We start from the raw sequence: 21,381 nt of genomic DNA on the forward strand, positions 1-21,381 counted from the left end.
GTGGTAACAGTGTGTGTTGGTGTGTTGCCGTGGTAATAGTGTATGTGTGGCTGAGTGATACAGTGGTAACAGTGTGTGTTGGTGTGTTGCCGTGGTAATAGTGTATGTGTGGCTGTGAGTGATACAGTGGTAACAGTGTGTTGGTGTGTTGCCGTGGTAATAGTGTATGTGTGGCTGAGTGATACAGTGGTAACAGTGTGTGTTGGTGTGTTGCCGTGGTAATAGTGTATGTGTGGCTGTGAGTGATACAGTGGTAACAGTGTGTTGGTGTGTTGCCGTGGTAATAGTGTATGTGTGGCTGTGAGTGATACAGTGGTAACAGTGTGTTAGTGTGTTGCTGTGGTAATAGTGTATGTGTGGCTGAGTGATACAGTGTTAACAGTGTGTGTGTTGGTGTGTTGCTGTGGTAATAGTGTATGTGTGGCTGAGTGATACAGTGGTAACAGTGTGTGTTGGTGTGTTGCCGTGGTAATAGTGTATGTGTGGCTGAGTGATACAGTGGTAACAGTGTGTGTTGGTGTGTTGCCGTGGTAATAGTGTATGTGTGGCTGTGAGTGATACAGTGGTAACAGTGTGTTGGTGTGTTGCCGTGGTAATAGTGTATGTGTGGCTGAGTGATACAGTGGTAACAGTGTGTGTTGCTGTGGTAATAGTGTATGTGTGGCTGTGAGTGATACAGTGGTAACAGTGTGTGTTGGTGTGTTGCTGTGGTAATAGTGTATGTGTGGCTGTGAGTGATACAGTGGTAACAGTGTGTGTTGGTGTGTTACCGTGGTAATAGTGTATGTGTGGCTGTGAGTGATGCAGTGGTAACAGTGTGTGTTGGTGTGTTGCCGTGGTAATAGTGTATGTGTGGCTGTGAGTGATACAGTGGTAACAGTGTGTTGGTGTGTTGCCGTGGTAATAGTGTATGCGTGGCTGTGAGTGATGCAGTGGTAACAGTGTGTGTTGGTGTGTTGCTGTGGTAATAGTGTATGTGTGGCTGTGAGTGATACAGTGGTAACAGTGTGTGTTGGTGTGTTGCCGTGGTAATAGTGTATGCGTGGCTGTGAGTGATGCAGTGGTAACAGTGTGTGTTGGTGTGTTGCCGTGGTAATAGTGTATGTGTGGCTGTGAGTGATACAGTGGTAACAGTCTGTGTTGGTGTGTTGCCGTGGTAATAGTGTATGTGTGGCTGTGAGTGATACAGTGGTAACAGTGTGTGTTGGCGTGTTACCGTGGTAACAGGGCACTGGTGCGGTTCCTGTATCATCTCTCGGTAAATGTCCCTCTTTTTCTGTCTCTTCTGTTCAGCGCCACACACAAAGTCCAAAAGCCGCCCGGCAACCACACACACTCGCTCTGGTCTCACCCAGCGTGGACACAACCTGACACAAACACACACAGACCATACGCTACAGTATTTGAAGTAGAGCTGCACAAAAATCAAATGAAGATTTTAATCAGTGGCGTGTGTGTGTGAGAGAGTGTGTGTGCATGTGTGTGTGTATATGCGTGTGTGCTTGTGTGAGAGTCTGTTTGTTTGCATGTGTGAGAGAGTAGGAGTGTGTGCGTATGAGAGTGTGTGTGCGTGAGACTGTGTGTGTGTGTGTGCGTGAGACTGTGTGTGTGTCTTTTGTGTGTGTGTGTGTTTGTGTGTGTGTGTGTGTGTGAGAGAGTGTGCGTGTGTGTGAGTGTGTGTTGTGTGTGTGTGTGTGTGAGAGAGAGAGTGTGCGTGTGTGTGTGTGTGTGTGTGTGTGTGTGTGAGATAGAGTGTGCATGTGTGTGAGAGTGTGTGTGTGTGTGTTTGAGTGTGTGTCACCTCTCAGTCACGGCGTTCTGGCAGTAGCAGAGCCACAGATACTGTGATACGCCCAGGTTCTTCTCCAGCAGGAGGCGCTGCAGTGCGCTGTGTGTGTGAGTGTGTGAGAGTGTGTGTGAGCCGGACTCCTGCAGCGGAGAGCTAAAGCTGAAGGCTGTGATCTGCACACTGGACCGCAGACACACACACAGGACGACCCGCGGAGAGAATCGACACGCCTGGTACAGGAAGTGCACATTATGGAGCTGCAGGAAAACACACACAATATAGCCTGAGTTGTGTGTGTGACATATGAGGACACAAATGTGTATAATGCCATGGGTATGACACAGGTATTACAGGAGAGGGTGAAATATGAGGACATTACCCATGGCCCCACTTTACAAAAGGCTTATAAATCACACAGGAGGAGTTTTTATGAGAAAGTAAAAATGCAGAATGTTTCCTGTGATGGGCAGGTTTAGGGGCAGTGTGTGTGTGTGTGATCACACTCCTCATCCTCCTCATCAGTAGCCGGTGTAATCCACATCTGGAGCCCACTGTTGTTCTTTGCTCGGGTTTGAAGGAGAAGGAAAAGTTTAAATGACTATAAACAGACGCGATAGCTCGAGCGAGGGATGGCATCCATCTTAGTAATGAACTAAATCTGCTTCAGCGTCGCTGCGCTGTTGTCAGGGTGTAAAGCAAACGTGTCTGATTGGTGCCGCGATTTCGACGGATTACATTTACATTTACATTTAATCATTTAGCAGACGCTTTTATCCAAAGCGACTTACAAAAAAGGGGAGAGTAATAGAAGCAACGGAACAGACAAGGCCAACAACCTGTAAGAGCTGTAAGAAATCTCAGTTAATTAGCACAATACACAACAATTTTTTTTTTTTTTTTTTTTTTTAAAGACAGACATCTACAACAAAAACTCACGTCCGCAAAGTGCCGAACACTGGATTTTGATAGCTATGATAACAACCCATTAGGACTAAGGCTGTTGCCCCAGCTGTTGTCGTTAATGCAGATTCAGTGGCCCAATGGGTTGGTTTTGTATTCTAGCTAAACGCGCAGCAATAGCCATCTACAACAAAAACTCACGTACGCAATATACAGAACACTGGATTCTGATAGTTATGATAACTATGTAACACACCCGCCTGAAGGCACAAATCCGGATGAGAGACGTAGATATGATCCAGGTCGTTGCTGTGGTGATCAGTAAGTGCTATTCTGTATTGGTCAAGTGCAATTGGAAAAGATGTGTCTTAAGATGTTTTTTAAGAATGGCTACAGACTCGGCAGCACGAATTGAGATCGGCAGGTCATTCCACCAGGTAGGAACGGTCCAGGAAAATGTCCGTGAGAGCGATTTCATGCCTCTTTGGGATGGAACCACGAGGCGCCGCTCGTTCGCAGAACGCAAGCTTCTGGAGGGTGTGTAAGTCTGAGCAAGTGAATTTAGGTATATTGGTGCAGAGCCAGAGGTTGTTTTGTAGGCGATAACTAGTGCCTTGAATTTGATGCGAGCAGCCATTGGCAACCAGTGCAGTTTGATGAAGAGAGGCGTAACATGCACTCTCTTCGGCTCATTAAAGACCACTCTCGCCGCTGCATTCTGGATCAGCTGCAAGGGTTTGATAGTGCATGCTGGAAGCCCAGCCAGAAGAGCATTACAATAGTCCAGTCTGGAGAGAACAAGAGCTTGAACCAGGAGTTGTGCAGCCTGTTCTGATAGGAAGGGTCTAATCTTTCTAATGTTGTATAAAGCAAATCTGCAGGACCGGGCTGTTGCAGTAATGTGGTCAGTGAAGTTTAACTGGTCATCAATCACAACTCCAAGGTTCCTGGCTGTCCTTGATGGAGATATGGTCGATGAACCAAGCTGAATGGAGAAATTTTGATGAAGTGCTGGGTTGGTTGAGAAAACAAGTAATTCTGTCTTTGCAAGATTGAGTTTAAGATGATGCTCTTTCATCCAGTCAGAAATGTCTGTCAGACAGGCAGCGATGCGAACACTGACTGTAGGATCATCTGGTTGAAATGAGAAGTAGAGTTGAGTGTCATCAGCATAGCAGTGATAGGAGAAGCCGTGTTTCTGAATGACAGAACCTAATGATGACATGTAGATGGAGAAGAGAAGTGGTCCAAGGACTGAGCCCTGTGGAACCCCAGTAGCTAGATGATGTGACTTAGACACTTCACCTCTCCATGACACCCTGTAGGACCTACCAGAGAGGTAAGACCTGAACCACTGGAGAGCAGTTCCTGAGATCCCCGTCCTCTTAAGTGTTGACAGGAGGATCTGGTGGTTAACTGTGTCAAAAGCAGCAGACAGATCCAGCAGAATGAGCACTGAGGATTTGGAAGCTGCTTTTGCCAGTCTCAGTGCCTCAGTTACCGAGAGCAAGGCAGTCTCAGTCGAATGGCCGCTTTTGAAGCCGGATTGGTTGTTGTCTAGGAGGTTGTCCCGTTCAAGAAACATAGAGAGTTGATTGAACACAACTCGCTCAAGGGTCTTTGCAATGAAAGGCGGAAGGGATACCGGTCGGTAGTTTTCTAAAAGTGCTGGATTCAGAGAGGGTTTCTTAAGCAGTGGGGTTACCCGAGCCTGCTTAAATGCTGTGGGAAAGGTTCCTGTGTGAAGAGAAGTGTTGACAATGTGAGTGAGTGCAGGAGTGATTGAAGAAGAAATAGCCTGAAGGAGGTGAGTGGGAATAGGATCAAGTGGACAGGTAGTAGGGTGATTGGAAAGGATGAGTTTAGAAATATCTGCCTCGGAGAGCGGAGAGAAGGATGGAAGTGTGTTTGTGTTAGTTTTTGAGATGTGCGGGTCAGTTAGTGATGAGGAGAACTGTTTGCTGATGAGGGATGTTTTGTTGGTGAAAAATGATGCAAAGTCATCAGCTGTAAGAGTTGATGAAGGAGGAGGAGGAGGAGGACAAAGGAGAGAGGAGAATGTTTTAAAGAGTTTGCGAGAGTCAGAGCAATTGTTGATTTAGTTGTGGTAGTATGTTGTTTTAGCAGTGGAGACATTTGTAGAGAAAGAAGAGAGAAGAGACTGATAAAAGGCAAGGTCAGTATTGTTTTTAGATTTCTGCCATTTCCTCTCTGCCGCCCTGAGTCCAGAGCGATGTTCACGGAGAACATCAGACAGCCAGGGGGCAGATGGGGTGGGGCGGGCTGGTCTGGATGAGAGGGGGCAAAAACTGTCTAAGGAGGATGTTAGAGTGGAGCAAAGTGTGTCGGTAGCACTGTTAGTGTCCAGTGCTGAGAACTGAGCAGGTGGAGGGAGAGAAGAGGAAACCATAGTGGATAGGCGAGAGGGAGAGAGTGAGCGTAGATTACGCCGAAAGGTAATCTGTGTAGGAGTACGTGTTGTATCAGGAGTCAGTATGAGGTTAAGAGTGATGAGAAAGTGGTCTGAGGTGTGTAATGGAGTAACTAAAGTGTTGTCCGTGGAGCAGTTGCGTGTGTAGACTAGGGATGGCTCGATACCACAATTTTGGCTTCGGTATGGTACCACAATCTAATACCGAAGTACCGATATCAAATCGATACCACAAGGTCTGATATTAGCGCGGGTATATTGCGCAAGAATGAGTACAATTATACAAGTTTTGAGTTTATAAAGTGGGAAATTACCACAAATGTTTATTAGTAAATTAATCAGCAAAGCTTATCACATCAAATCAGTCATTTGAAAACTTTCTTGTGAGAAATAATTTCAGCAAAAATCTCTCAAAATTAGCAAATTGCTTCTGGTTTCAAAAGACATCGCACTACACTAAAGGAATCTGCATAATCCGATTCAACATTTCACGCTCGTCTCGGGACGGAGAACGGAAATCATTTGAACACGCAAGAGATTTTATAGCATTTCGTAATAACAGTTACAGGAGATATGAGCTCATACGACACACACACACACACACACACACACACACACACACATACACACACACACACATACACACACACGCCTGTCACTTAGTCACGCTCGCACATTACACATTAAGTTTCCTTAAGCTGTCAAATACACAGAATTATGTACAAATGTCCGTCTTTAGTGAGTATTCACATAAACACAGGCGGTTGTGTCTAACGGGAATATAAATAGTGTAATAGTACGCGTGCAAATATAATGAGATCTAAATGTCATTGGTTGAAACGAACGCTGGAGATTGTGATATTCGATCTTATGTTAGGCTATGTGTGTGCGTTGATCAGTGTTAAAAGAAAATAAATGTCTTAATGAGATGGTTTGAATGGTTCACTGACCTGTCGATCTCTTCAGAAGTCTTAAAGTCAGGATAGTGACAGATGCTTCTTGGTTAGGTTTGATGGTTCTTCATCAGTTTTATAAGCAAAGTCATTACTAATGTCACTTCTACTCCTCTCTTTATTAATTCGTTTTGGGCATCTTGAGTGAGATTCGACTGCTTTATCCATTTTGTTCGTCTATGTTGTTGTCACATTTGCCGGTTGTTTCGGGTCAGTTTGGGTAGCGCGCTGCCATCTAGCGGTGAACTTCGGAATAGCAGCATATACCGAAATGTGCCAAATCATGATATCGTACCGTTTTAAATAAAATATATACCGGTATTTTTCCAGTACCGGTATACCGCACATCCCTAGTGTAGACCAGGTCTAATTGGTTACCTGATCTGTGAGTAGCCGTAGTAGATACTAACTTAAGGTCAAATGAAGTCAGTAGAGTGCTGAAGTCTGTGGCTGGGTGCTTATCCAGATGGATGTTGAAGTCGCCAAGCAGAATCAGTGGAGTGCCATCCTCAGGGAAGCTAGAAAGTAACACATCCAACTCCTCCACAAAGTTACCGAGGTGACCTGGAGGACGATAGACCACTACCACATGGATTTTAACAGGGTGAGTAATAGTGATTGAGTGCGATTCAGATGAATTGGACGGTAGAGACGGTAATGGATCAAATTTCCAATCATTTGAGATAAGCAAACCAGTACCCCCACCCCTCCCAATAGGCCGAGGAGTGTGTGAAAAAGTATAATTGGTTGAGAGTGCTGCAGGAGTGGCAGTGTCCTCTGGTTTGATCCAGGTCTCAGTTAGGGCCATGAGGCTAAGCTGAGAATGAGTCCCAATAGATGAAATAAAGTCTGCTTTGTTTACAGCCGACTGGCAATTCCAGAGACCAATTGGAATAGAGAGTAAAGTAGCAGAGGACGTTAGGATATAGCGCAAATTATTAGGATTGCGGCGTCTCGTGCGTACAGAGCGTGAATTACGAGTGCTAGTAGTTATAGTTTAGATTTGAAAGCACATGGTGAATACAGATCAGAGAAAAGGCCAGATAGGAATTAGAGCCGAACACAAATAATGAAAAGGAAGAGGATACTCAAGTGCCTTGCCGGGGTCCTTGCTCGGGAGGAGTTGCACAGGGAAGAGTTGAGGTCTTTACACTCGTCGGTCTTCACACAAGGAGGGCTTCACACTGCCGCTTCCGCTGCCGCGGACTATCACGCTATTTACACTCACTTGAGTATCGTTATTGAAAGCAGCTGGGAACGCCCCCAACAAACTCGCTCCCAACGAGGCAATGACCAAACAAATGCTAACTCAACAAATGCTAACTCCCACACACACCGAGAGAATATACCAAAACTAATAATACACACCTCTGCACTACACAGACACACTTATCCAACAACAAATGAACAAACAATCAAATGAGAAAAGTTACAAACACTTACAGAGTAGTTGTCTATCAGTCAATTGAATTGCTCCTCTCTAGATTAATGGCAGAAATGTTGAATGTGCTTATGTGTGATGTCATCACCCTCACCTGAATCTCCGCCCCCGGCCTCAAGCCGCCGCCCCATTGCTGAGCCGGCTGATAGGCCAGGCAAAGCCCCACCTGCCTGTCCATCTCATAAAGCCCCGCCTCCGCGTTCAACACCTTCGTGACCGTGCCCTGCCAATCAGACACAGGGTCAAAGGTCACACATGATCCATTAAAGTGAGTTTTACTGTTTGCAAGTGTGAGTAAAGGTCAAGTATTTTCATTCATTAATTGTTCAAAAAGAATAAAGCCCCTTCTCCTGTAAAGCACACTGTGCTCTGATTGGCCGGCTGGAGCGGTGTGTTGTGATTGGTGTTTGGGAAATGCTCCGCCCCTTACCATAAGCAGCAGTTTTAACAAACGACTAATTAATTTAACCAGGCCCGCCCCTTTATTCTGTGCATAAATTATTATAATGAAAGTGAATGACTCAACGACTCACACATAAAGACTTGCTTCATTACTGGATGAATCAGTGTTTTTAAACAAATCTCGAGTGAATGATTCAATGACTCACTCATCAAGGCTTCACTTGCTTCATTACTGGATGAATCAGTGTTTTTAAACAAATCTCGAGTGAATGATTCAATGACTCACTCATCAAGGCTTCACTTGCTTCATTACTGGATGAATCAGTGTTTTTAAACGAATCTCGAGTGAATGATTCAATGACTCACTCATAAAGGCTTCACTTGCTTCAGTACCGGATGAATCAGTGTTTTTAAACAAATCTCGAGTGAATGATTCAATGACTCACTCATAAAGACTTCACTTGCTTCAGTACCGGATGAATCAGTGTTTTTAAACAAATCTCGAGTGAATGATTCAATGACTCACTCATAAAGACTTCACTTGCTTCATTACTGGATGAATCAGTGTTCCCATTCAGTCGGTTCACTCGGTACAACACATGACTATGGGATATCGCGCTCTAGCGCCATCTGCTGAAGACACCTTTATTCACGCCTGAAAGGCCAATGACGCATGACGACGTGGGCGGGGTCACCTGCCCACAGCATATAAATGCGGTCGTATGCGTCATCCCCTTTGTTCTTCAGCTCTTCACCGTGCTGCTAGAACACCATCACGCCACATTTTCGCAAGGGAAGCCCACAGTGGTGATTCTTGTCGAAATGAAGGTCTAAGAGAAAGCTTCTTAGCAACAAGTTTAGCTATGCTAACTAAGGCTAATAAGTTTTTCTCAAAACAAAACGTTCAAACATAAGCCACATTCACACGATAACCCTCAGTGGTGATTCTTGTTGAAGGAAAGGCATACAAGTGTTTAGCTTGAGTTTAGTACAACTAACAAATGGCTAATACTCCTTTTCAGAAGAAATATCTGGATACCCGCCCCTGTACTATGAAGCATGTGGGTGTTTAGGGTATACTCGGGTATACATCACACTGTCTAGTGTGTTTGGAATTGTCCGCGCTGGGCGGATAGGCTAGAGCTCGCCAACCGCAGTGCATGCAGCGCTCTACCGGCAGCTCTATCGTTCCGCTTAGCGGGGCAGTGGCCAAACAAGGCCCGCTCCTGTCTTCAGGTGGTGATCACCGGTTTCGGGTCTCGCTGGATGCGGGCGAGAAATGCTCTGACGCTATAAATATTCAAGCAGGGCAGATCGCGGTCCCCCCAAAGTGGGTGGAAGCGAAGTGATGGTCCTTGCATGGCCTGTATTAGAGCGGCAACAAGGTTTGTCGGCAGTAACCTGCCATGATAAAGAGAAGCTTGTTTGACTCCAGTAAAATCAGCGGTGCAAACTCGCCTGCCGATCTTTTGTAGAAGTAACCCTGCAAAATAGCGGGTTCAGTTTTAAGCATGTTGTGTATAACAAAACCTCATGTGTTGATTTGTCAAAACAATCAGAATGCACTGAAGCAGCTAACCTCATATTCTGTACTAACAGAGGAGGAAAATGCAAGGTCATGCATTTTGCAGCGGGGTTCCACAGGTGATGCCTGGGAATCCTCGCTGCCCGCCTCGAAGTCAAAACGGTGGCGTGCGTGCGCACTAACAACACCGTGGCTTCTTCGCACGATTCCAGTGGGGCTGCGGGTTCTCTCGCGCCCCCTCTGTTTCGGCGGAGTAATCGCAACTTCGTTGGTCGAGAGGGTTTTTCCCCACTATTGAGGGGAAATCCGTGCTTTCCTCAGCAAAATGGCTATTTCAGTTTTTGCCACAAGGAAAGATGGAGGAAGAGGTATTTCAACATTAATTCATCCTCCTAAAAAAAAAAAAAAAAAACCTCTGCAGCAGTTGAGTACACAACTTAGAGTGGTTATTGTGTCAAGCTCAAAAGTGCTTGCAGTATGTCACTCGCCGTTCGACCTGTACCTCGCATACAGAAGCGGCGTTGGCTCCACTGTGTCATCAGGGCATGAGTGTTCGCCTATTTTGGACGACCTGTTCCTGGCCGCAGACAGCAGGGAACAAGCATTGTTACAAACACAGGAGCTTGTTTTCCATCTACGATCTCTGGGTTTTTTAATAAATGTCAAAAAAAAAAAATTAAAAAAATAAAGAGCCCTTGGTTCCGTGTCAACGGAGTTCATATCTCGGGTGAGAGATGGATTAAGTACAGAAGACAGCTAGGCTGTCAGTACGAAGAGTCGAAAATGTTCACAGCTGCCTGAATCGGTTTCAGTGGGGCATGCAAGTGTGTTTTCGTACAAGGTTGAGACTGCTGGGGCTCATGGCCTTGATGATAGCAGTCATCCGGCTTTGTCTCCTCTTTATCCATGCGTTCCAGAGATGGGCGCCGAGCACTGGTCTGAATGCCGCATGGCATTAGAACAGACCGACAATAATCCCGTTGTGCGTTCGAGCTCTGATCCCCTGGGCATCCCCGGGTCTGTTGGCAGATGGGGTTCCTCTAGGGAGAGCTATATCACATATAGTGGTGATGACGGATGCATCACTACAGGGATGGGGAGCTCTGTGCCAGGGCAACTCCGTAAGGAGAGTGGCCGGCAGCCGGAAAGAGTGTCACACAAATGAGGTTGCAGGTGGTTCTTCTGGCACTAAAACACTTTGCTCAGCACTTAAAAGGCAGACATGTGTTTGTCGGAATGGACAACACGACAGTAATGTCGTAAAAAAAAAAAAAAAAAGACAGGGAGGTACTCGCTCTCTTCCTCTGTTGCAACTGACACGGACTCTCCTGATATGGGCGCACAGTTGGCACTCGAGGGAGCCGGCTGCGAGCATTGTGAGGCTCTGCCTCTCCGCATGCTGCGATCCCGCCGGGCGATCTTTGAGGAGGGCAAACCGGCTCGCGTTCCCCGCAGCACGGGCTCCGCTGCTGCTGAGGCACAGCGGCAGCTCAGATCGCGGGGTTCGTATATGGATCTGATGGAGGGGTGCGAGACGGGCCAGCCCTTTCTCAGCCTTCACCTGTCAGATCCAGTGCCGCTTCTCTGGGTTTGGGAGCCCGCACTGCGGTTTCTCCCGCCCGGGGAGCGGCCGCGATGCTGCAGCTGTCTTCCTCCGAGGAGGTGGATGTCTGCAGCGTCAAGGCAGGGGTTGAGGACTCGCCCCAGCGAGCATTTAACGGTCCCGTGCCGTATGAATATTGGAACGGACCTAATGTCCAGAGGGGGACCACGAGTCAGAGAGTGGCGCCTGCACCCTCGAATAGTGGCACAGATCTGGGCTCGGTTCAGCAGCGCCGAGGTAGATTTTTGTTTGCGTCCACGAATAACACGCGTTGCGAGCTGTTATTCTCAATAGACAGGAGCACCCCCTGGGGGTGGATGCCCTGTCGCATGGCCCAAGACTATACTGTACATGTTTCTCTCGGGCAGCAGGGGCTCAGTGGTTCATGTAGGTTGTCTACAAACCGGAAGGTTGGCAGTTTAATCCTTGGGTCCACCTGACCAAGTGTCGAGGTGTCCATGAGCAAAACACCTAATCCCAGCTGCTCCCGACGGGCTGGATGGCACCTTACATGGCTGACATCACCGTTGGTGTATGAATGGTTGAATGTGAGGCAACATGTAAAGTGCTTTGGATGGCCATAGGGTCTGTTGAAAGTGCTAAATGCAGTCCATTTACCATACACAGTCTCTCCAAGCTTGGAGCTGATTAAGCTCCAGTTCTAACCAAGACATACTGACAGCCTACTCTAGACAGAGTGGTTCAGGAGAGTCTGGCACTGATTGTTGTGGCCCCTCGCTGGCCGGCAAAGACAGGGTAAGCGACAAACGCGAGTACCATGTCACTGCTGGACACCATGGTGTCTTCCCCTACGCAGGGACCTGCTGTCCCAGGCAGGACGCAGATTCTTTACCCTTTAACGGGAACTGTGGTCTCCAGGACCTACATGTTGACAGAAGGAGAATCTGATTATAGCGACAAAACAGGGCGCTTGCATTTTTTGAAGCGCACCATGTTATGTCAAATTAGTGCTTGTTTGAAGTTTGGTGCAGGTGAAGATCTGTATCACCGTATCAGTGCCTGATTGAGAGGTTACTGGTTTCTTCTCCGAAAGAAATCACCCCCATTCCATACTGGAAGTCTATTGGGTGATTCAGTGTTCACGAGGGCATTAATGGTGCTGCGCTTAAGCGTGCATATTTGGTTCCTCAAAAGGTTCCGGGCATACTACATATTTCACACCGTTTCGAGTACAGTCGAGAGCGGGAGTTTTCAAAGTATACTTTATTGGCCACATTAGTGGAAAGATGCTTTTGGCCCTCCTCTCCACCTCTAGCTGGTGGGAGATGAGCGCACAATGGCGCCATTGTACTGTGGCTGCCGTCGCATCATCCACGAGGATGCTGTACACAGCTGTTGGTTGAGGAGAGATCCCGGAAATAAGCGCAAAGTGCTTTGAGTGTACGATAGTACATGGGAAACGTGCTACATAATTCATGTCACTCACATGTGTGTGGTTGTGTGTGCACCTCTTCTGATGTTGATAATTACTTCACACAGACAGTTCATGGACTGCCGAGGAGCTCTCGGATTCCACTCCATCTCGCACACATTTGAGAGTGTGAGCTTTTCAAATATATACTTTTTAGGCCATAAAGGCCCGGGTATAATTCATTTTCCACATCCAGACGTGTCTCTGGCACAATCGAATGAACACGGATGGCCAAGTTCAATACGCGTGCAGTATAATATTTGTGACTCTTCTGTCACCTCTGTTGTTCTTGCACATGCGCTGTGGTATGCGCAGTGTCCGTCTAAGGTTGCATGCTGACGGATGTTTTCGGCTTGAGTACAGATTGTGTGTTTCTAAGTGAACTTTGTGCAAGTCACTCGTAAGCTGTGGTATGCGCACTGTAGACCCTCCTGTTGACAATAATTATGTCACGCGGATGGTACGCAGAACGCAGACATCCAAAGTATACCTGGAGCTTGGGTCTGCGTTTTTAGGCTCGTTACAAACTGTAATGGTGCCGTCATGACCTCATGGTTGGTCTGGACTCTGGAGGCTAGTTGTAAACCTCTGTTTGAGCCTTTAGAAATCTTTGAATATAAGGATGCTGCCTTTTCATTGGTACTGGTATCAGTGAAGCACGTTTGGTGATCCTCATGCACTATTGATGGCTCCCAAGCTGTGCTTGGTGGTGTTGCGCCCAAACGTGGCGGATATGCCTAAAAGGCATGTCGGTAGTATACGCTCTCGTTCGAGCGGCCTGCCTTGTAAAATCTCTGACTCAGAGGAAGACAGGAGACTTGCTTTGTGCTTGTGCCATTTGCAAGTTGTACGCAGGTGCATTGGGCAGTTGTAGGCTATGCACTTGCCTGACCAGCCTTTTTGTCATGATTTCCAACTCAGCACATGGGGAGCCGCTATCTAAGCGATGTCTTTCACATGGGATTTTACAAGCTATTTCTATAGCATGTATGGAGTTGGTTCTGCCTGGAAGGGTGTGAGCACTCTACGAGGACATGAACATTTTAGGGGCTTGGTTTGAGATTTTGCGCGGATGCCAGCTAGGCATTACTGCGCACGTTTTGTCCGGTTTACCCGGCGTTAACTACAGGCCGTTTTTTCCCTGGGAAATGGGATATGTGGCGGTGCTGGTCCCTTACGTTTAGTTCAGCGACTTCGCGGGGCGTGTATATATGTCCCATAGTCATGTGTTGTACCGAGTGAACCGACTGAATGGGAACGTTGAGTTATGCATATAACTACTGTTCCCAGAAGGAGGGAAACGAGGTACAACACCTCTGGGCCCCGCGCAGTCGGAGGCCCGGTGAAGAGCTGAACTGAACAAAGGGGATGACGCATACGACCGCATTTATATGCTGTGGGCAGGTGACCCCGCCCACGTCGTCATGCGTCATTGGCCTTTCAGGCGTGAATAAAGGTGTCTTCAGCAGATGGCGCTAGAGCGCGATATCCCATAGTCATGTGTTGTACCTCGTTTCCCTCCTTCTGGGAACAGTAGTTATATGCATAACTCAACGTTTTTAAACGAATCTCTTGAGTGAATGATTCAATGACTCACTCATAAAGACTTCACTTGCTTCATTACTGGATGAATCAGTGTTTTTGAACGAATCTCTTGAGTGAATGATACAATGACTCACTCATAAAGACTTCACTTGCTTCATTACTGGATGAATCAGTGTTTTTGAACGAATCTCGAGTGAATGATTCAATGACTCACTCATAAAGGCTTCACTTGCTTCATTACTGGATGAATCAGTGTTTTTAAACAAATCTCGAGTGAATGATTCAATGACTCACTCATAAAGACTTCACTTGCTTCATTACTGGATGAATCAGTGTTTTTAAATGAATCTCGAGTGAATGATTCAATGACTCACTCATAAAGACTTCACTTGCTTCATTACTGGATGAATCAGTGTTTTTAAACAAATCTCTTGAGTGAATGATTCAATGACTCACTCATAAAGACTTCACTTGCTTCAGTACCGGATGAATCAGTGTTTTTAAACAAATCTCGAGTGAATGATTCAATGACTCACTCATAAAGACTTCACTTGCTTCATTACTGGATGAATCAGTGTTTTTAAACAAATCTCGAGTGAATGATTCAATGACTCACTCATAAAGACTTCACTTGCTTCATTACTGGATGAATCAGTGTTTTTAAACAAATCTCGAGTGAATGATTCAATGACTCACTCATAAAGGCTTCACTTGCTTCATTACTGGATGAATCAGTGTTTTTAAACAAATCTCGAGTGAATGATTCAATGACTCACTCATAAAGGCTTCACTTGCTTCATTACTGGATGAATCAGTGTTTTTAAACAAATCTCGAGTGAATGATTCAATGACTCACTCATAAAGACTTCACTTGCTTCATTACTGGATGAATCAGTGTTTTTAAACAAATCTCTTGAGTGAATGATTCAATGACTCACTCATAAAGACTTCACTTGCTTCAGTACCGGATGAATCAGTGTTTTTAAACAAATCTCGAGTGAATGATTCAATGACTCACTCATAAAGACTTCACTTGCTTCATTACTGGATGAATCAGTGTTTTTAAACAAATCTCGAGTGAATGATTCAATGACTCACTCATAAAGACTTCACTTGCTTCATTACTGGATGAATCAGTGTTTTTAAACAAATCTCGAGTGAATGATTCAATGACTCACTCATAAAGGCTTCACTTGCTTCATTACTGGATGAATCAGTGTTTTTAAACAAATCTCGAGTGAATGATTCAATGACTCACTCATAAAGACTTCACTTGCTTCATTACTGGATGAATCAGTGTTTTTAAATGAATCTCTTGAGTGAATGATTCAACGACTCACTTATCAAGGCTTCACTTGCTTCATTACTGGATGAATCAGTGTTTTTGAGCGAATCTCTTGAGTGAATGATTCAAAGACTCGCTCATAATTGTAAAAAAGTAGGAGTTGGTTCCTGAAGAATCTCAAGACCACAAACAGCCTCACCTTGAAGTTGATGAGTGTAGAGCGTTTGACTCTGACTGCGGAGGCGGAGCCTGACGGGAGGTGTGTGTGTGTGTCGTCTGTGTGTGTGTGTGTGTGTACGGCATCTGTGTGTGTGTCGTCTATGTGTGTGTGTGCTGCGTCTGTGTGAGTGTGTGTGTCCGGGTCCTCTGAGATCTCCTGCAGATGTAGGCGTGATTGGCAGCTGTCGGATAACACACACCGCCCATCCAGCCCCTGCAGTGAACACACACGCAGCGAGGACAAACACACACTCTGGCCGACACACACACACTGCCTCCAGTACTGGTGCTTGGGTTCCTGCAGAGGGATTGAGAAAGATTAATCAGACTCTTGCATTCATCTCAGTCAGCAAACTCACAACTTAAAGGCTCAGATCAGTTAAAGCGTTAGTTCAGCCTGTAGTGTAACCTCTGTGATTAATTCCTCCTGTGGTTGGCCAGCCGTCAGACCTCCGCTCATCTTCACACACAGATGAAGATATTAGTGTTGAAATCCGATGGCTCAGAAAGGCCTTCATTGACACCAATGTCATTTCCTCTCTCAAGACCCATAAAGGCACTAAAGACGTCGTTACAAAGCCCATCTCACTACAGCGGCTCTACAATCATTGATGAAGAGGCCAGAATAGAGTTAGTGCGCAAAAAAAACACTAATTAACGACTTATATAGAGATGGCCGATTTCAGAACAAAGCTTCGAACCGTTATGAGTCTGTGAATCGATTCATGATTCGGACCATTATGAGTCCGTGAATCGATTCATGATTCGGATCTCCAGTCTCGTGATTTCAGCAGTTTGACTCTCGATCCGAATCATGAATCGATTCACTGACTCATAACGGTTCAAATCATGAATCGATTCACTGACTCATAACGGTTCAAATCATGAATCGATTCACTGACTCATAACGGTTCAAATCATGAATCGATTCACTGACTCATAACGGTTCGAAGCTTTGTTCTGAAATTGGCCATCACTATATAAGTCGTTATTTAGTTTAAATGATTGTAGAGCCGCTGTAGTGAGCAGTGAGCAGTTACTTTGAAAACGTAATCTTAGTTACTTTACAGATTACTTTATTTTAAAAGTAACTAAGTAAGATTGCGAGTTACTTTATTAGTTACATTCAGCAGCTGCCGCCTCAACACAGAAATGGCGACCGTTTTGCCAACACTCACTTTATCGGAAGTGCATTTTTAACAGTAACGTCAACCATTTATCTCTTGACATTTTAAGTTGAAATTAAAAAAATATTTCCTAAAAAATCCCTGAGACGCAAGAAGAAAGCAAAAATACAGCACAGGCCGAAGGTTCGGACTCATTACTATCTGTAATGTTTTGAAAGAAGTTTCTTCTGCTCATCAAGCCGGCATTCATTTGATCAAAAATACAGATTTATTTAAATATTGTGATATATTATTACCATTTAAAATATTTGGTTTTCAATTTATTATACTTTAAATTAGGGCTGGGCAATATGGCCCAAAATAAATATCACGATATCATTTTCCATATCAGTCGATATCGATAAATATCACGATAAATGTCAAATCTTTATTTCTTTAAAGTTTAAAGGCATATTTTTGCTCCTGAGTGAAATATGTATAAAACAGACAGCTAACTGTGGTTTTAAACTATCCTTTATTGTCAAAACATGACAAACACTTCCCAAACAGGTGAACAATTTATTAAAACTAAGGTAGATTTATTCATTAAAATCTTAATTGTGGTCAGCATTTTTTTACTCTACACTGTATATCAATAATATCATTACTTATTGTGTAAGTAAAACACTAAAAACGCAAACGGGCAAAAAAACACACACACACACACACACACACACACACACACACACACACACGCGCGCGCGCGCGCGCGCGCCCGCACATCTCACCGACACACACATACACGCGCGCGCATCGGCGACACACACACACCTCACCGACAGTGGACTCTGGTAGCGAGAGGAGGGAGAGAGCAAAGTTCAGTATTTCGGATCTCCAGTAAGGGCTGTCTAGTCTATTTTATTCATTTTAAACATCAAATGGAATTATTTATCTTTTGATGCAAGCGATGCTGAGTCATTAATACATCACCAAAGACAAACAATTATGATAGCGATCATGTACAAGTCCGATGTTTTAGTGATTATAGTTTGGTACAGTTAGCGTTAGCTTGTTGTAAGTCACCCACCGCAATTAACAAGGTAATAAACCTGTGTGTGAATGTAGTTAATGTAGATTTACCTCTGTGTTGGGCTCAATGTTATATGGAAGAACTTAGAAGAAGCACGATCATTTAATAATTAAATTCCGTGTGGTGAACGTGAACCTATGATAAGCATGCAGTCCACGTAACGTTACGTTGCTGTTTTATGTCGGATGGGATCGCCAAAATATCTCCAAACCACTGAAGTTGAGCGAAATAACTTGTCAAAGATATCTTTGTCCTCCGAGCTGGTCGTGGGCTCTGAGTTTTCTTCACTATCTCTCATTTTTATCGCTCAACTTCACTCTGATCCTCCAAGCCTGTCAGTCACTGACTGTAAACAGCAGCACGTGCAGCACCCAGAAGCCCGGTCTGCAATACGCATGCGCAGCATTACGCAAAGCGCGTAAGCATTATATCGAGAATTTATCGAACTGTTGTTATCGTTTTATCGAGGAAAATTATATCGTGATAATTATCGTTATCGTTTTATCGCCCAGCCCTACTTTAAATGATGATTTATTTCTGTGATCAAAGCTCGGATTTCAACACTAATATCTTCATCTGTGTGTGAAGATGAGCGGAGGTCTGACGGCTGGCCAACCACAGGAGGAATTAATCACACTATTTACATTTCACAGCTTTTAAACTCGCACTTAATCATCCAAACCTAAACACTCACGGTGATGAACACCGGCACTGAAGATCCTCCGTCACTGAGGATGAGGCAGAAGAAGCGTTTACCACGGATCAGCAGCAGCGGACACACAGCACTCACCTGCCCAGACACACACACACACACCTGATCCTCACACCTGACACACACACACACACACACACACACACACACACACACACACACACACACACACACACACACACTTACTACAGGCTCTGACAAAATAACTGCTTCAATCGGTTTAATAAACAATAACTCTGCTACAGGTGTGTGTGACCTGCTAAACACGCTCTTCTCACTCAGTATTTTTGTCTTGTTTCTCATCCAAACATCTAAACATTCTTAAAACAAGAAACATTTCCTAGACAAGCAAAAGTAATTGTCTTGTTTTGGGAAAAATAACTCAAAATGAAGAGAGTTTTTGCTTAAAATAAGATAAATAATCTGCCAATGGGGTGAGAAAAATAATCTTAATTCAAAGAGAAGAGTCAGCGAGATCGGCCGATAGCGATTTTTTGTCAGCGAGATCGGCCGATAGCGATTTTTTGTCAGCGAGATCGGCTGATAGCGATTTTTTGTCAGCGAGATCGGCCGATAGCGATTTTTTGTCAGTGAGATCGGCCGATAGCGTTTTTTGTCAGCGAGATCGGCCGATAGCGATTTTTTGTCAGCGAGATCGGCCGATAGCGATTTTTTGTCAGCGAGATCGGCTGATAGCGATTTTTTGTCAGTGAGATCGGCCGATAGAGATTTTTTGTCAGCGAGATCGGCCGATAGCGATTTTTTGTCAGCGAGATCGGCCGATAGAGATTTTTTGTCAGCGAGATCGGCCGATAGCGATTTTTTGTCAGCGAGATCGGCCGAGAGCGATTTTTTGTCAGCGAGATCGGCCGATAGCGATTTTTTGTCAGCGAGATCGGCCGATAGCGATTTTTTTGTCAGCGAGATCGGCCGATAGCGATTTTTTGTCAGCGAGATCGGCCGATAGCGTTTTTTGTCAGCGAGATCGGCCGATAGCGATTTTTTGTCAGCGAGATCGGCCGATAGCGTTTTTTTGTCAGCGAGATCGGCCGATAGAGATTTTTTGTCAGCGAGATCGGCCGATAGCGATTTTTTGTCAGCGAGATCGGCGATTTTTTGTCAGCGATTTTTTGTCAGCGAGATCGGCCGATAGCGATTTTTTGTCAGCGAGATCGGCCGAGAGCGATTTTTTGTCAGCCGATAGCGATTTTTTGTCAGCGAGATCGGCCGATAGCGATTTTTTGTCAGCCGATAGCGATTTTTTGTCAGCGAGATCGGCCGATAGCGTTTTTTTGTCAGCGAGATCGGCCGATAGAGAAAACTGACAAAAAATTTTTGTCAGCGAGATCGGCCGAGAGCGATTTTTTGTCAGTGAGATCGGCCGATAGCGATTTTTTGTCAGTGAGATCGGCCGATAGCGTTTTTTGTCAGCGAGATCGGCCGATAGCGATTTTTTGTCAGTAAGATCGGCCGATAGCGATTTTTTGTCAGCGAGATCGGCCGATAGCGATTTTTTGTCAGCGAGATCGGCCGATAGCGATTTTTTGTCAGTGAGATCGGCCGATAGTGATTTTTTGTCAGCGAGATCGGCCGATAGCGATTTTTTGTCAGTGAGATCGGCCGAGAGCGATTTTTTGTCAGCGAGATCGGCGATTTTTTGTCAGCGAGATCGGCCGATAGCGATTTTTTGTCAGCGAGATCGGCCGATAGCGATTTTTTGTCAGCGAGATCGGCCGATAGCGATTTTTTGTCAGCGAGATCGGCCGATAGCGTTTTTTGTCAGCGAGATCGGCCGATAGCGATTTTTTGTCAGTAAGATCGGCCGATAGCGATTTTTTGTCAGCGAGATCGGCCGATAGCGATTTTTTGTCAGTGAGATCGGCCGATAGTGATTTTTTGTCAGCGAGATCGGCCGATAGCGATTTTTTGTCAGTGAGATCGGCCGAGAGCGATTTTTTGTCAGCGAGATCGGCGATTTTTTGTCAGCGAGATCGGCCGATAGCGATTTTTTGTCAGCGAGATCGGCCGATAGCGATTTTTTGTCAGCGAGATCGGCCGATAGCGTTTTTTTGTCAGCGAGATCGGCGACCGATGGCGTATTTTTGTCAGCGAGATCGGCCGAGAGCGATTTTTTGTCAGTGAGATCGGCCGATAGCGATTTTTTGTCAGCGAGATCGGCCGATAGCGATTTTTTGTCAGCGAGATCGGCCGAGAGCGATTTTTTTGTCAGCGAGATCGGCCGATAGAGATTTTTTGTCAGCGAGATCGGCCGATAGCGATTTTTTGTCAGCGAGATCGGCCGATAGCGATTTTTTGTCAGCGAGATCGGCCGATAGCGATTTTTTGTCAGCGAGATCGGCCGATAGCGATTTTTTGTCAGCGAGATCGGCGATTTTTTGTCAGCGAGATCGGCCGATAGCGATTTTTTGTCAGCGAGATCGGCCGATAGCGATTTTTTGTCAGCGAGATCGGCGATTTTTTGTCAGCGAGATCGGCCGATAGCGATTTTTTGTCAGCGAGATCGGCCGATAGCGATTTTTTGTCAGCGAGATCGGCGATTTTTTGTCAGCGAGATCGGCCGATAGCGATTTTTTGTCAGCGAGATCGGCGATTTTTTGTCAGCGAGATCGGCCGATAGCGATTTTTTGTCAGCGAGATCGGCCGATAGCGATTTTTTGTCAGCGAGATCGGCCGAGAGCGTTTTTTTGTCAGCGAGATCGGCCGATGGCGTTTTTTTGTCAGCGAGATCGGCCGATGGCGTTTTTTTGTCAGTAAGATCGGCCGATAGCGATTTTTTGTCAGTGAGATCGGCCGATGGCGTTTTTTTGTCAGCGAGATCGGCCGATAGCGATTTTTTGTCAGCGAGATCGGCCGATAGCGATTTTTTGTCAGCGAGATCGGCGACCGATGGCGTATTTTTGTCAGCGAGATCGGCCGAGAGCGATTTT

General features: G+C 45.5%; 1 protein-coding gene across 4 annotated transcripts in view; it reads right to left on the reverse strand.

Moving 5' to 3' along the window:
* Positions 1-21,381, reverse strand: part of ctc1 (CTS telomere maintenance complex component 1) — a 65,882-nt gene that overhangs the window by 24,312 nt on the left and 20,189 nt on the right. For all 4 annotated transcript variants that reach the window (XR_010905276.1, XM_067445305.1, XM_067445304.1 and 1 more), the window contains exons 5-9: positions 18,416-18,548; positions 15,506-15,823; positions 7,609-7,737; positions 1,802-2,046; positions 1,217-1,367 (exon numbers count right to left, since the gene is read on the reverse strand). Coding sequence is in view for 3 of the 4 variants with exons in the window: in XM_067445305.1 (XP_067301406.1) it covers positions 1,217-1,367; positions 1,802-2,046; positions 7,609-7,737; positions 15,506-15,823; positions 18,416-18,548 (976 nt within the window). In the remaining variant the exon portion in view is untranslated. The remainder of the gene's footprint in view (positions 1-1,216; positions 1,368-1,801; positions 2,047-7,608; positions 7,738-15,505; positions 15,824-18,415; positions 18,549-21,381) is intronic.

Source organism: Pseudorasbora parva, chromosome 6 (assembly GCF_024679245.1).
Source record: "Pseudorasbora parva isolate DD20220531a chromosome 6, ASM2467924v1, whole genome shotgun sequence".
NCBI classification, from domain to species: domain Eukaryota; kingdom Metazoa; phylum Chordata; class Actinopteri; order Cypriniformes; family Gobionidae; genus Pseudorasbora; species Pseudorasbora parva.